Here is a 15313-nt window from a genome sequence, read left to right on the forward strand (position 1 = left end):
TTTTATTTGTCGTCGAGACATGCACGGCGGCTACAATATGATTGAAAAAGTAAACTGAAATTGAAAGCCTTTTAAATTAACGGATTGTTTGGTTGTGGCCATAATTCTATAAACCCAGATTTTTATTTGCATGAATACTTAACCAGGTCGGAGATTAGAGAAAATGTTTTGGTAAACTAATTAACAAATTGTAATTAGCATTCCGAGTATGACTGACCCCAAGGATTAAAACTGCAAAAGTATTTTATACAAAATTTATTACACCTATAATTCATTCAAATAGCACCACCAGTCTAGCCAAGGAAAATTAATAACAAACTGATTTCGTTAAAAATAACAATAACACAATTTATTTGCGTACGTAATGAATCGTTCGGCGTTTATAAATAATTTTAGAATTAAACAAAATTCAAATGGCTTTGCTAAACGAGGCTTAAAATTACAAATGATATTTATACACAAGTTGAGCCACGAAACAAGTAGGTTTACAAATCATAACTTCATTACCTACTTATGTATGAACGTAAAATAAAAATAACACTTTCTTTATTGCGTTTCCAATATGTTTCTCCTAAAACAGAATGTATATGTAACGTTTTTATTTATTTTGGCACCTGGATACAGTATAGTAACAAAACAAAATTACACACTAGTCCACTGTCTAGGACAATATTTTTTAAATGAACATAGGTGGGTATCATTTTCGTAATTTTTCCTGGCATATCAAAAGTTTACAACTAAGCTGTACCTACTTATGTATACACTTAAATGTCAGACTACACAAAAGTTCGCTAAACATAGCGGACTTTCATACAACCTGTTGTACGACTAGTTCACACATTATTTTCTCTCGAAGTTGTCGGGCAAATAATTGTCTTTGCCTGGAATGCCTGTGCCGCCGGAGTCTCCCAACCACGGGTACCTGGAAATTTAATTAATATTCTCAACGACCTTATGTTCGCATTTTAAAACCGTAAGAACTGGACGCATTATTAACTACGAGTAGCATTTGTTGCTTTTAACTTTGAAATAATTAAAGGTTTATGTTAAGACAAAATAAAACGTTTTTATTTTAGTTTAGGATTTGAAATACTTAGACTGTTTTATTTTTAGCAAATAGCACATGACTCCTACCTATTTAACTTATTATTCAACCACCTTCGGAAGGCTATAATTGTGATACATTTGTATATGTACCTATATCAAAATTGGTATCAAAAGTTGCAGCTTCTGCGGTGGCCTTTAGGTTAAGTTTGCGCAAGTGGCTTCTTAGTCATACATTTTTATTCCATAGACGAGTTCTTCGAACATATAAATATTATTTATTCTATTGTAGTCACCTTTATAAAGGATGGCTCACGTTAGACCGGGCCGTGTCCGGGCCGGAGCTTCCGGCGCTTACTTTTCTATGACATGACAGGTGATCACGTGATGCTTTCCATAGAAAACGAAGCGCCGGAAGCTCCGGCCCGGACACGGCCCGGTCTAACGTGAGTCAACCTTAAAAGTACCAATTCAATGTATTTGAATGTACCAATTAAAATGTGTTAAATGTGTAACAATTAAATTGAATATGTACCTACCTAATGATATAAAAACCATCATGACATGTAACTTTAAAAATTTATTTGTTGTAATTCATTATTCATTATATATTCTATTAATTACTTAATCTTACAAAAAACCGGCCAAGTGCGAGTCGGACTCGCGTTCCAAGGGTTCCGTACATTACACAATTTAGACAATGTATTAGGTTTTCCTGTAATCTATAGGTAAAGATGATTTTTTTTCAAAAGGTGTATTTTTTTCAAAATTTTAGACCCAGTAGTTTCGGAAATAAAGGGGGGAATGGTCATTTTTTGCCTATTTTCTTGAATAACTTCTAAATTGTTTATCCTAAAATTATAAAAAAAAATATACTTGAGATTCACACAATGAGCTCTTTCATTTGATATATAACACGATATGGTTTGAAAAACTTAATTTTTTAATTTTCTCATTTACCCCCCAAAAATGGCCCCCATATTAAATATATTAATAACGGGTCCCGTGACCCGTTATTAATATATTTAATATGTCTGTGTCTCACGGAAGTTTTGTTATTAAAAGTGGCCCCCATGTTTAAAATTCATTTGTTTATGTTACATGTCCGTCTTTGGGTCACAAACTTACATATGTATACCAAATTTCAACTTAATTGGTCCGGGGAAAGGCTGTGACAGACGGACAGACAGACAGACAGACAGACAGACAGCAGACGCACGAGTGATCCTATAAGGGTTCCGTTTTTTCCTTTTGAGGTACGGAACCCTAAAAACAACACTTTCCATTTAAAAGCATATCAAAACCTCATAAAAATAACTTGCTGACATAGATCTTATTAATTAATAAAAAACAACATACACAGCTTTAATTCCCAGCAAGCTAGAAATTCACTTGGCCTAAATGCGTGTAGTCCGAGTTTCCATCCCAGGTGTGCATACATTTTTGCTCTTTTTCAGTTTTTGGCTTGTACACGCATTTAGGACCAAATGAAGGTATTAAAACTATTTCCAGCTTGCTGTGAATTAATTCCTCAAAACGCTATTTTCTTTATCTAATTTGATTGTCCTGGCTAGTTTGAACTAAAATGCTTATTCACTGTCGCTTTAAACTTATTTGGAATCGTAATATTATTCACAGGCACGAAATAATGGCTTGTTCTTCGTTGCTTGTTATGAAATAAAAGGACTGACAGTACCAATTAACTCTATTTTACTCGTATTTGCTTTGAACCGGTTTTATTTAATATACTTATGTTTCTTTTGTACTTCTATGAAAATGTTACAAACAAAGTGACATTTACACAAACAACTCGTCTCGAATTTCAATATCTAATTTAACTTCTCAAAATGTTTTTTTATTTTATTTAAATCAACGCTGTAATTTATACTTTAGTTTTATATCTTTAAATAATCCCACAAAATCATCTAACCTCATAAATCTGAATCTCTTAAGACGAAAGGGGCGTCTGCCCCAAAACCGCCTTTTCATACAAACGTAATCCCCATTTTCCTCTCAGGATATTAACATTATTAAAAATATTTTTACACAAGTTGGTGTATTTTAATCATTTGATTTGACCGTTTGTTCTTTTTTTCGATGTTTTCATTATTATAAGAATTAGAAGTATTTAAAAATTGAGGTCTTAAAACTAACCAAGAGCGTAACGCGTATTTGTTCATTTTTTTATATTTGACAATAATTTAAGTAGGTATAGTTGCAATAACTTTAATGAAAGACAAACGTAAGACAAAGTAGTATTTTTTACTATATTTGGTTAATATTATTGCAAACATTTAATAATCATACCACAGCTAAATACTTTTTCTTGATAAATCTTATTGATCAAAAATTTGCTATACTGATAGAATAATCGTTGGTTATAATTACTGATGTGCTGTCAGAAAGTTTCCAAAATTGCAAAATTCACATTGAAACTTTTCAGAAACTTCTCATATTTTTGTATGGGGATCGAAATGTTCCGCTCCAAAATGAAAGTTACCTTAAGTTCCTTTGAAATTTTCCTGAAATTTCCGAGAACTTTTCCAACTTTTATGAAACTTTCTGCAACTAGCACATCCGTAGTTATAATTACTAAGGAAAAAGCTAAAGCTACCACTTATCTTAGACTGTTGGTAAAGAAGTTGCCCGAAGATTTTCTATATATTTCACATTTTTACTTAACTACTTGACATAACAGCTTCATGCAGCCAAGCTTTCGACCAGCCACAGTCAGTAGCTGACCATAATAACTTTTTACCTCCCGCCTCAGTTAAACGGTAAATATATATTACCAAAGAGAGAGTAGTTAGAGAACACAATACCTATGAGTTCTGTAACTACTGAAGAAACTGCGTATATTCGAAGCGCGGGCGTATCATTTAGAATTCATATTTGTTTATTTTCAGCCATGAATAGGTAGATACTTACTGGTTAGGACATTCATGGCAGGTCTCCATGTAGCGGGTGTCTGTGAAGTTAAGGTCAGGGGGCTTGAACGACAGCGCGCACTTATTGGGCAGGTTGCAGGGCGCGCGCGGCAGCTCCTTATCGCATCGCCACGCCTCGTACTTGTTGTTCATTTGCTTGTTGGTTTGTGGGTCCGTTATCCAGGTGAGTGCTTGCGTCATTGTTAGGAACCATACGTCGGGACTGGAAATATAATTAATTAAAGAATGGTGATAACTTGTCAAAACAATGTTGACGCAAAACATTGGAATATAGGAATACTTAAATAAGTGACGTAATAGAAATGAGGTTGTACTGTGTTAAACTTAGGTTTAAAACACCTATTTCTACTCAAACTTAATATCTCGTCAGAAATGGAAGCACTTTATCCTTTGGTTAACAATCTACATTTTGTTACATTAACGGACAAATAAAATACACATCGTACTTATTAGCCAATACTTACAGAGTATTAGCCCATTGAAGAAATTTATGTAATCCTCGCTCTAATGCCTTAATTTGGAACCAATTTGTATGGAAAGGCATCATGTACGGTGCTCGATTCTGTTCGTAGTGTCTGTTAAAATCTTCTTGCAACCATTCTAGTACCTAAAAATGATACAGTGTTATTTTTTATTACAAAGGTAATAAAAGTTTTTAAACGGTAGTATTTAGCCCATATTGTTTTGAATCACTGAACATATTGGATTCATATTACTTATATGAATCTGACCTAACTTACTATAAAATATCAAATCTATTCTTACATCTTCAGAGTCGTGGTTGTGGAGTACGCATTGATCCAAATATGGGCAGTGCCCGCCCTCAAACGATTTCACGTAGTGGGCGTTGAACGGGATCTCCCACAGCCCTGCGAACCAAAACATACCTTAATCTATTGACAATAACGTTCATCATACATTTGCTTGTAGGAAAATAACTTAGAAATGAACAAAATCAAAAAGGTAAATTGGCTCCGTTTTATTCACAATGCCTGGAATTCGGCCTCAAATTAAATTAAGTACCTTTTCGTTTAGACGACGTTATTAAAGGATAGTGTATTATTTGTTTTATGAAATAATGCAAATATAAAATGTAAGTACCTAAGTAAGCAATCGCATCGATATTGAAGTTCTGAAACTCGTGCTCTCAATATTGTAAAAAAGTTCATTGAAATTGAAAAACTTTATTTGAGACAAATATCCATAACAGTGGTTAGTAACAGAATAACAATAAAACAATAAAAATAATGTTAGTATTAATGTAACGACATATGCACTATTTAGCAAATGAAGGAAAATAAAATTCGGACCAGAAGCTAAGAATAAATAAAATCAGCACGAATGTGGCAGGTGGACCAGGCCGTTAAGCAGCAAATAGTTCACAATGCCCAATATGCCAATTTTAAAGCTTTATCCGAGCAGAAGAACATCCGAGAACAAATTAAAGAACTCCAGCAAAGTCATAGAGTAACTTATACTAGAGCGGTACTGTCATGGTAAATTTTGTAACCCCAGTAAATTCACTGCCATCTGTCGACACACTTTAAAACTAAAAATAAATATTTATAAAAATACGATAAAATGTATTTAAATATGGATAAATGATTTTTTTATTTGCATTAATTATTTTTATATGATTTTGACCCATGTTCTTTCACTGGTATGCGTTAAAATTATAAATGACAAACGAAACAGTCAACGCCCTCTATACGAGTGTAGGCCAAAACTAGTGGCGCCATCTGATCGAGAATCAAATTTTCGTGATTTTCGAGGCACGTTTTTTCCTTAGACTGTATCCATCTATTACGGAGTTATATCTATCTTTGAGCAAAGTCTACAAGTTGCCCCTAAAATAGAGTCAAAAGTATCCTTCGCCGACAAAGTGAGAACAGGTAACAACTCATCTATAGTACCTACCAAGACCAATTCTATTGTAATTTACCCTGCGGAGAAGGACAAATCCAGCGAGGACACCAAAAAACTTGTACAGGACAGTCAGGATCTGATAAAACCCGAAGCACTCAAACTACATGTTCGCAGAATAAAAAGGACGAAGAACGGAGACGTTATTATAAATAACGATCGAAAGGATGACCTAGAAAAGATAAAAGTATCACAGCAACTTCAAAAATCAGGATTAAAATTGGAAGAAACTACTAAAAGGAGACACAAAATTATGTTGAAAGGCGTTCCTTCGATTATACAGAAAACGAGGTATTTGAAAGTAAAATTGATGAACAAAATATTGTAGATCAGCATCCAAATATTTTTTGAGAAAATTTTATGAGCTCAATCAAACTAAGCCACTAATCTGGCAAAAAGGACCTAGCCATGTAATTATATATTAGTGCTCAGACGAAGTAAGAGGAATACTCATTCAGCAACAGCGTGTATTTATCAACTGGACCCGCTGCCCTGCACGAGATTACACTCTCTTGACCAGATGGTTCAAGTGTCAGCTCTATTCTCACTCTGTGCCAAGTACTGCAGAGAAGCTGAATCCACATGCAGTCACTGCGGATTTTCAGGACACACAATCAAGGAATGCAAAAAACTGTCTGAACCTCCGAAATGCGCTACGTGTCTGTGCTTCAAAAAACCATCTGACCACAAAACTGGAGATGAGCAGTACCCAGCGAAAAAAAGTGCCCAAATAAGATATCAAAATACCATAGACTATGAGGGCGGGGTGCCTAAAACGCCTCACTACTTATCTCTAGAGAGAAATCATTTTTAGGAAGAAAAAAACCGACTTCAATGGGGGATGCCGTTGAAAGGTTACTTATTATTGAGCATCTTTTACCTAACTAAAAGGAGGTAAAACCACCCACTTTTCTAGTAGCATTTCGTTTCTGTAAGGGTCACAGTCCTAACCTAACCTAACCCAAGGTTTTGAGAGCATTTCGTTTCTGTAAGGGTCACAGTTCTAACCTAACCTAACCCACTTTTCTGATAGCAGTTCGGTTCTGCGAGGATCGCGGTTTAAAAAAAAGTCCAGGTCCAAGTTTGGGTCTGGGTCCATAAAGAAGAGAATAAATCGCTAAACGTGAACTATATGTAGTTGAAGAGTTCCACTCTGATCATCATCAGCAGTTCCACGTCATCAAATGTCACTTTTTTATGTAAATAATACAAAAATCACTATATGTATGCCTTTCACAATTGAGGAGTTCCCTTGATTCCTCATGGATCCCATCATCAGAACTCGAGCTTGACAAAAATGCGTCTTGAAAACCTAACTTGCTTAACAAACATAACGAAGAGGACAAATCGCCAAACGTGAACTATGCGTCATTGAAGAGTTCCGTTCTGATCATCATCAGCAGTTCCACTTCATCAAATGTCACTTTTTTAAATGGAAATGCTGGATTTGTTGATAAAATGCAAAAATCACAACCGAATTGAGAACCTCCTCCTTTTGAAATCTTGAAGTCGTTAAAAAAAACTACCCATTTTGTTATTTATATTAAAGGTGAAACGTTTAATTCACTTGTTGTTTACATACGTTATTGTTACTGACATAATCTTTATTGTGTTTGCTCAATAAGCACCTGACTAAAGGATGACTCACGTTAGACCGGGCCGTGACCGGGCCGGAGCATCCGGCGCTTACTTTTCTATGACATGACAGGTGATCACGTGATGCTTTCCATAGAAAGCTCCGGCCCGGTCACGGCCCGGTCTAACGAGAGTCATCCTTTACACTACATTGACCTACTAACACGAACTATCTTGTATCTTACAAGTATTCAGTTACTTAGTTTAGGTAATGATGTAAAATATGTTAGAGCCAGTTACAATTTTTGCTTACAAGATCTTATATTTTATGTTTACTTTTCTAAACCGTGTTTGTACATTTATTTAAGCACTATTTAAGCGTATTTTTTCAATGAAATAAATTTTATCTTATCTTAATTAATATTTCCATTTGAAATGTATCCATAACGATATACCTAAGTTATAGAGATATAATTAGTTAGTGTCAAAATTATTTTACTTATTTATTTCTTCATTCGTTATGCCTTCCATGCCTACCGTCAAAGATACGGACCGGAAAAAACCGGCCAAGTGCGAGTCGGACTCGCGCACTGAGGGTTCCGTACTTTTTAGTATTTGTTGTTATAGCGGCAACAGAAATACATCATCTGTGAAAATATCAACTGTCTAGCTGTCACGGTTCCTGAGATACAGCCTGGTGACAGACAGACGGATAGACGGACAGCGGAGTCTTAGTAATAGGGTCCCGTTTTTACGCTTTGCGTACGGAACCCTAAAAATGTCCTTGCAAGCGGGGTGAAAATCTGAAAGTTAAGTATTTGTTTTACAAGGGGGCAAAGCAATGCTTAGCCCCTAGTGATACCCGAGCAAGCGAAAGATTCTAAAATTGAATAACGACCGTAGCGAGTGGTTTTTTAAGTGAATTCTTGAGCGTTACGAGGGTTTCAAGGCACGAGGGTTAAACAAACTGTGCTTCCGAGTGTAACACAAATGTTTACTACTCCAACGCGAAGAAAATATAACTGTGAAACATTACAAATAGATTCAAATGAACGTTATTAAATATTTGCCATTCAAAATCATGACCAAGTCAATTTTACCAGCCAACTTGACGAAACTAGATACTTACTCATAATTTGCATCCTTTAAGTACTTTGCCAGTCTTGAGGATAAAATGCAACTTTCTCATTCGTTTTTGAAGTATAAAGAGAGCCTAAACGAGGTTGTGTAGTGAAAATTTGATTGTAAGCCGAGTGATATAAACATTGTAAAGACGGCGTAAAAACTCGATTTTTCGACATCTGGTTTTATTTACGATTTTGGCCATATCGCCCTGTACTACTATGTATTAATGTCGCCGCAATTTGTTTCACGTATTTTGCTGACGCAGACCTATGGGCCGAAATTGACACGATACCTCGCTACAACGAAAATTGATTGACGTTACCCTGAAGCAACACAACAGCGCCTGGATATGACATGCACGCAGTCATGAACCTGCAATATCTCTATAATATTATTTTACATATACCTACTTTTGGTACTAGGTAACTATATTGCGTTTTTATGCGGATTCGTCGTATATCTACCTACGTATAATAGTTAAGATATTTTTGCATAGTTACCTACCTACGTATTTCTATGATAACATTAAGAAAAGGCGAGTAAGCTACTTGCTTACCAGGGAAAGTCTTGGTGGGGCAGGTTCCGGACTTGCACTCGTGCGGGATCTTGTAGTCGAGCGTGTAAGGCCACACCGGCACTGGCGACGGTGGCACGCCGACTGAGCTGTCGTACACGAACCCAAAATCTTCTAACACCTGCAAAATTAATAAACGTAAATACAAACCAAACTTCCACATACTGATCTGGGAAAGATTAGCACAATGGGCCACCGATGATTTTAAGTACTACGATGTTACGATATTTTGTTTATTTCGAAGTTATCTCTGCCTAGGTCCATTTTGGCCACATTGGATTAGTAGTTTTATTATCATATTATAATGAGCGTCATTAAGGTATATTTTCTAGGGTTCCGTAGGTAACTAGGAATCTTTATGTTTTCGCGATGTCCGTCTGTATGTCTGATTGTCCGTCTGTGGCTTTGTTTGCTACGTGATAGTTAGTGATAGCAAGCTGCAATATGGCATGGATAGGATATATACTCGTAAACCAATCATGCCGAAAAATGGTTAAATAAGAACTAGAAAAAAAATTTAGGGTACCTCCCCTACGAGTAGTGAGGATGATTTTTTTTTTCGCTTTAACCCTGTGGTGTGGGATGTCGTTGGGTAAGTCCTTCAAAACGAATAGGGTTCTTCAACAATCGGTTTTCGATATTACCTATACATTGTAAATATTTTCGGAAATAATCGCTCCGTAAGAAATAAAAAATGTATGAGATTAATAAAGACAATCAAATATTTTGTTGATTTAAAAAGTTGTTATCGATTCTTTAGTATCCCATCACTAGTATCGTGTTGTATTGTATTGTAGCACAGGCAGGTTTCCGTGCTACAATACAATATTACAAGTATTAGTGCGGCAAAGGCAATTTTACTCCCGTAAAATTAAGCTGTATATACACAAGGATATACAGAATGATTTTTATTTCTAATCGATAATATTCCAGGTGTGTAGAGACCTTTAAAAAGTCAGGACATGGTACGGGAAAATGTAGCTCGTAAAGTAAATCAGGCATTTTTCACACGGGAAGTATAAGTATGACTCGCAAAGCACTGGCAGTGAGTTTGGGTTTGGCGCTGCGGCGGTATCGAATGTGTCAACTTGGTTTTACACTAGATTTAAAAACTTTTTAGGGTAAATGAACTGCGTGATGGAATATCTGCCCAATTTACAGCTCCTTTAACAAGAAGTGAAAATGTCACTGATCTAAATTCTTTAAGTTCCCACTCATATATCATGTGTCCGTGTTTGTTTAGCCTTGGACAGTCCTTAGCGTCAGACGAAACTGAAAAAAGTTTGAAAACTGTTTTGCTCTCTCTAACATACACAATTTGAGTAGTTTTGGGGTTTCATCTAATACCTATTCAGAGTGAAAATAATTTTAATAGGTACACAACATCCAAGTGAAACCAAACAAAGTTTCTTTTAAAATAAATCAAACCGAAATTAAACTAAAGCCTTTCATAAATCCCGAGTGAAGAAGCGTTACAAATGTTATATATAGGTACCCAATTGTTTTTCATTTTCAGAACTGTGGAAACTGTAGAATAAGCAGTGATGAAAACAATTGAAGCCCTAAAGTTGGTGCTCGGTTTGGCAGGCAGCGATAAGGCCTTGTGCGGGCGCCTGGTTTTAGTTTCAGATGAACACATGACTGCGGGCACGAAATACTCCCAGTTTCAAAATCTACCAGGCTTAAACGATTCATACGGGTACTTTGAGTACAGACCGTAGACACAATGCTAAACCTATTTAATACAAGATAGAAGATAGAATATGTAGCCCCGCAGCCAGTTGTATGAATTATACATTCCGTTAATATTGTTTTACAAAAGTTATCCATATTAATTGTATTATTAATATATATTATTAATTTATAATATTAATTTCACGCACATACAAGATCTAAACACGCGGCAGCGTGTCCAGCCAAGTTCAAAGAAAACCGGCGACGCAGCAACCGTGTGTAATACACACACCATTTCGAACTACTTTTGACCCCTTCACAACTTTAAACACATGCCGGCATTTTATGACTGACTGACTTATAGATCAAAAACCTAACCCACTTCCAGATGACCTAGAAACTTGAAATTTGGCATTAAGGTAGAGTATTAGGTATATATAGAGGACTAAATCAGAAAACTAAAAAATAATTGATAATTCGATGAAGAAAAATTATATCTTGTTAATCATTTATAATTCAGGCCAAGGCCAATCCTTTATAATTTCAGGATTTTCTACACAGAACAGAACTTGGTACCCATAAAGATCTCATTTTTTGTCGGCGAGTGAACAATGACACATATTCTTAATATTGAACTTGGCTCTCATTTCGCATTTATGTTTTTGTTGGGTTATAACTTACGCCAAATATAGGTAAGTAAGTTAATTTAAGTTAAGTTTTTATTTATAGTACTATAAATTAAAACTTACTAATTCGAATTGAATTGGTAACAAAATATAATCAAAAAAAGAGTTTTGAATGATTCACGGTTAGTTTCATTAGACTTACACAAAAGGTAATTACGGCCTATATCCCGGTCAATATAAATCTAGTGAAAATATAATCAATTAAAATAAGACAAATAAATAATTAAAGTCCTTAACTATATCCCGAGGGTCTACAGTATGGGGTTCTTCAAAAAAGAGTGTACATGGGCCCATTTCTCGAACGGCATTAGACTAATATTATTAGTCCACGAACTGTCAAATCGTATGGGTTGCCATAACAACACACTAATAATATTAGACTAATATCGTTCGAGAAATGGGCCCCAGCTACATCTTTAGAGTCTTTAGACTGGCAACCAAGAGTAAAGGTTTGCGGTCTACTTTGTAACTATTCGATCTCAGTCAGCTGCAAATCTCGCGAACACCCATGGCTCCGCCATTTGGAAAGTAATCCAAAATCACAAACTCCGAAAAAATATATACGTTACCCTAAAAACCCGTTTTAAGTGAAAACGCATTTTCCCTTGTTAAAATTAGTTTTCCGTATCGCCTAAACTAGTTTTCGCAGTGCCTTGGTGAACTTTTAACTAGGATTTTAGTCTGGCAGAATACCGTGAAAAGAAGTTTTAACTAGTGAAAACGCGTTATCCCTAGTCAAAAGTAGTTCTAACTGAAATTAATTTTGAATAATTACTCAAAACTAGTTTTCACCAAGGCACTATGCGAAAACTAGTTTTGACTTAAATATTCCAGTTAAAACTAGTTTTCCCGAAGCGTTAGAACTGTAGAGGAGATCATCCGGAGTAATCCGGACAGATTTACGAATGTATTTTTGCCTAAGCTGAAACGAAAACCTTTACTTACACTGGGTCAAATATGAAGATAAGTAAGAATAAGACAATGTGCTGACCTTGAACTGCGTGTTCCGGCCGGGCTTGAGGAAGGGCGCGCGCGTGCCGATGACGTCACCACGGGAGACGTTGGCGAACTTGTTCAGGATCTCGCGCATGCCGATCATCTCGCCTGCCCACTCCTCGTAGCCCTTGTCCTGCAGGCCCTGCTGTTGGGATATAGTGCCCGTAGCGATCTGTAAAAGATGCTTTCAATAAGAACACTAATACTATTCACATAAAGTTAGGTTGCTCAAATAATTATGGGATAGCAAAAATAAAACTGAAACATTTGACAATAAGTATGTTTCTTTTACTTACCTATTTTATTTTAGTGACCCCTAAATATGAACAAACCCCAAAAGATTAATGGATGGTACTTTAAAATCGAAATAATTATATCTTGTCGTACTTTAAACGCTTAGGAATATTTTTTACTAAAAACTGAAACTTTTCCCCGAGGTTTACATTTCATTTGTAAGACAATAAAGCCACGTACGCGGTCGTGAGCGGTCACTGTAGGTACTTACAATCATGCTTCGCGCCAATAACATTATTTGTATGTAAATCAATAAGACAGTTTATAAATTATAATTAAATATCCTCCCGTTATTCCGCATAACTTACTTCGTGTCCTTCGTGAGCCAAAGCCTGGACCATTGCGTAGTTGCTGAAAAATACAACATTATTAAAATATATAATATAAGTATAATTAATAATGTAGACATCGTTTTTTTCTTTTTGCGTTAGGGTAATATAAACTTAAACATAGCTTTTATTCAGCGTTTACATATCTGATTAACTAAATTATATTTGCAGTTTTGTTCATCCAACTGAAATATGCGATTATACGGAGCAACTGTTACTAGTCACAAAATGTGTTGCTTTGTTTTTGGTTTGCTCCCATTTCATCGCTTTCCCGGTTGGATGCTGTGTTAATTTAATGTATGCAAGTATTTTATTTCTTCATATCTTTACTATAACAAGTACTTGTAATTATCCTCGTAGAAAAACACTTATCAACTATATTTAAACTTACGCTCAGGGGGTCCCGTTTTTCAAAAGCTTGTAACTTGTAAAACAAACGGATGTCACTTTTTGATAGCTTTTGTTAGAAAGGGACTTCCACTTGTATTACAATGTATTGTAATACAAGTGGAAGTCCCTTTCTACAAAAGCTACAAGCTTTTGACAAACGGGCCCCAGCTCTCGTCACAGTTATAATGGTATGCTCAACAGTATTACTTTCATGCATAACATTAGAGATTTTTCTACGAGCCATCCCGTTACGTTGCTTTAATCATTTTCCATGCGGGCACTTTATTACGTGGATGCGCCTCGGACACTGTAGACGAAATTGCTTCTCTAATACACTTTTCGTTGCTGACGGACTTTAAAAAGCTTATTTTGAGACATTCTGCAACGTCTTTACACAAAGCTAAGATGCGACTAACGCCTCGTTAAAGTATATATGTGTCGGAAGGCACTAGAAAACCACTCTTATTATGGTCGACGTTGGTAAAATGCTCTTTATTGTTGGAAAATCGTTACTGGTAGATGGTTGAAAATCGTTAGCAGCTGACTAAACGTGTACATTCTGTGGAAATAGGTTCTCTATTTTGTTGTTTGAGTTCGGTCTATAATAAGTACCTATACTCACGAGCAAAGCAAACGGCGTCGTCGTTGCACGTTGTTCAACTTATTTATATAGGTAGGTATTCGTTCAGTCTTTAAACATGTATTTTTCTACTCGTCGACTGTAATTGTTGAATTAAGATTTCGTATACCAAACCTTAATTGGATAGTTTTCATGTATTAATTCCCAATTCAACTATAATATTCATTTCGAAACGGTTTATTCGACTATAATGAAATTGACCAATCACAGGTCGCCGCGGTCGAGAGGATGAAACAAAACGATAGCTCAAATTAATTACTTATTTTAGTTTGTATAGTAGAAACAATTGCTTCATAAGTCAGAAACGCGCATGTGACACCCTTAATATAGCAACATCCATAGACTACGAAAACCGCTTAGCGTTGCTTGTTAGTCTCCATAGGCTACGGTGGCCAAAATCTAGAAAAAAAACCTGTCTAAAAATTTAATTTTGCCAGGAGCAGGTACCAGGGCCTCATGAGTTACGAGAAGGTGTCGTTGACCAACCCTCCAGGGGCGCCGGGCCCCGGCAGCTCGCGTATCTTAGCTTGTATACTTTTGCTCAGCAAGCTTCGTGGCCTTAACACGGTACTCGACTGAAAAGCTCTCCATTATATCTCGATTGTATAAAATACTATTTTAACCCCCCACGCAAAAAGACGGTTATTATATGTTAGACGCCAATCGTCTGTCTGTGTCATCGTAGCTCTCTAACGGATGGACCAATTTCGTTGCGTTTTTTTTTTACGTGAAAGCGAATTTCCTTGCGGTGGTTTCTAGCTAAATATGTTTAATATAAATCGATCCAACAGTTTGGTGAAAATCAGCTCTTTTCCAGTCTCATTACGAAGTACGAACACTAGCGTTGGCAATTCTTATTTGTTGTTGCTGTCATAACCTACAATACGTACCTAATATCTATCAAATAACAAGGAACTTTGTTTTCTGGATACATTCCAGGAAACATTAGATACCTACATAACTAAAACAGGCTTGAGTGTAAAATTAATATCACTGTAATTCTGTTTTATTTGTCTCCTAGTGAACTTTCCACAACAACATCAAGCTCTGCTTCTGAGAATAGAACAGCTATACAATTGATTTTAGCTCCCATTAACGTTCCATTCTATACATTT

The 15313-nt window shown here is 35.9% G+C and overlaps 1 protein-coding gene across 1 annotated transcript in view; it reads right to left on the reverse strand.

Moving 5' to 3' along the window:
* Nucleotides 1–240: 240 nt before the first annotated feature.
* LOC134742635 (chitin deacetylase 1) overlaps nucleotides 241–15313 on the reverse strand; it is a 30805-nt gene continuing 15732 nt past the window's right edge. The window contains exons 6-12 of the mRNA XM_063675815.1: nucleotides 13148–13190; nucleotides 12541–12717; nucleotides 9172–9310; nucleotides 4758–4861; nucleotides 4457–4599; nucleotides 3973–4194; nucleotides 241–922 (exon numbers count right to left, since the gene is read on the reverse strand). Coding sequence (XP_063531885.1) covers nucleotides 841–922; nucleotides 3973–4194; nucleotides 4457–4599; nucleotides 4758–4861; nucleotides 9172–9310; nucleotides 12541–12717; nucleotides 13148–13190 — 910 coding nt within the window. The 3' untranslated portion in view covers nucleotides 241–840. The remainder of the gene's footprint in view (nucleotides 923–3972; nucleotides 4195–4456; nucleotides 4600–4757; nucleotides 4862–9171; nucleotides 9311–12540; nucleotides 12718–13147; nucleotides 13191–15313) is intronic.

The sequence above is a fragment of the Cydia strobilella genome, chromosome 1, assembly GCF_947568885.1.
Source record: "Cydia strobilella chromosome 1, ilCydStro3.1, whole genome shotgun sequence".
NCBI lineage: Eukaryota > Metazoa > Arthropoda > Insecta > Lepidoptera > Tortricidae > Cydia > Cydia strobilella.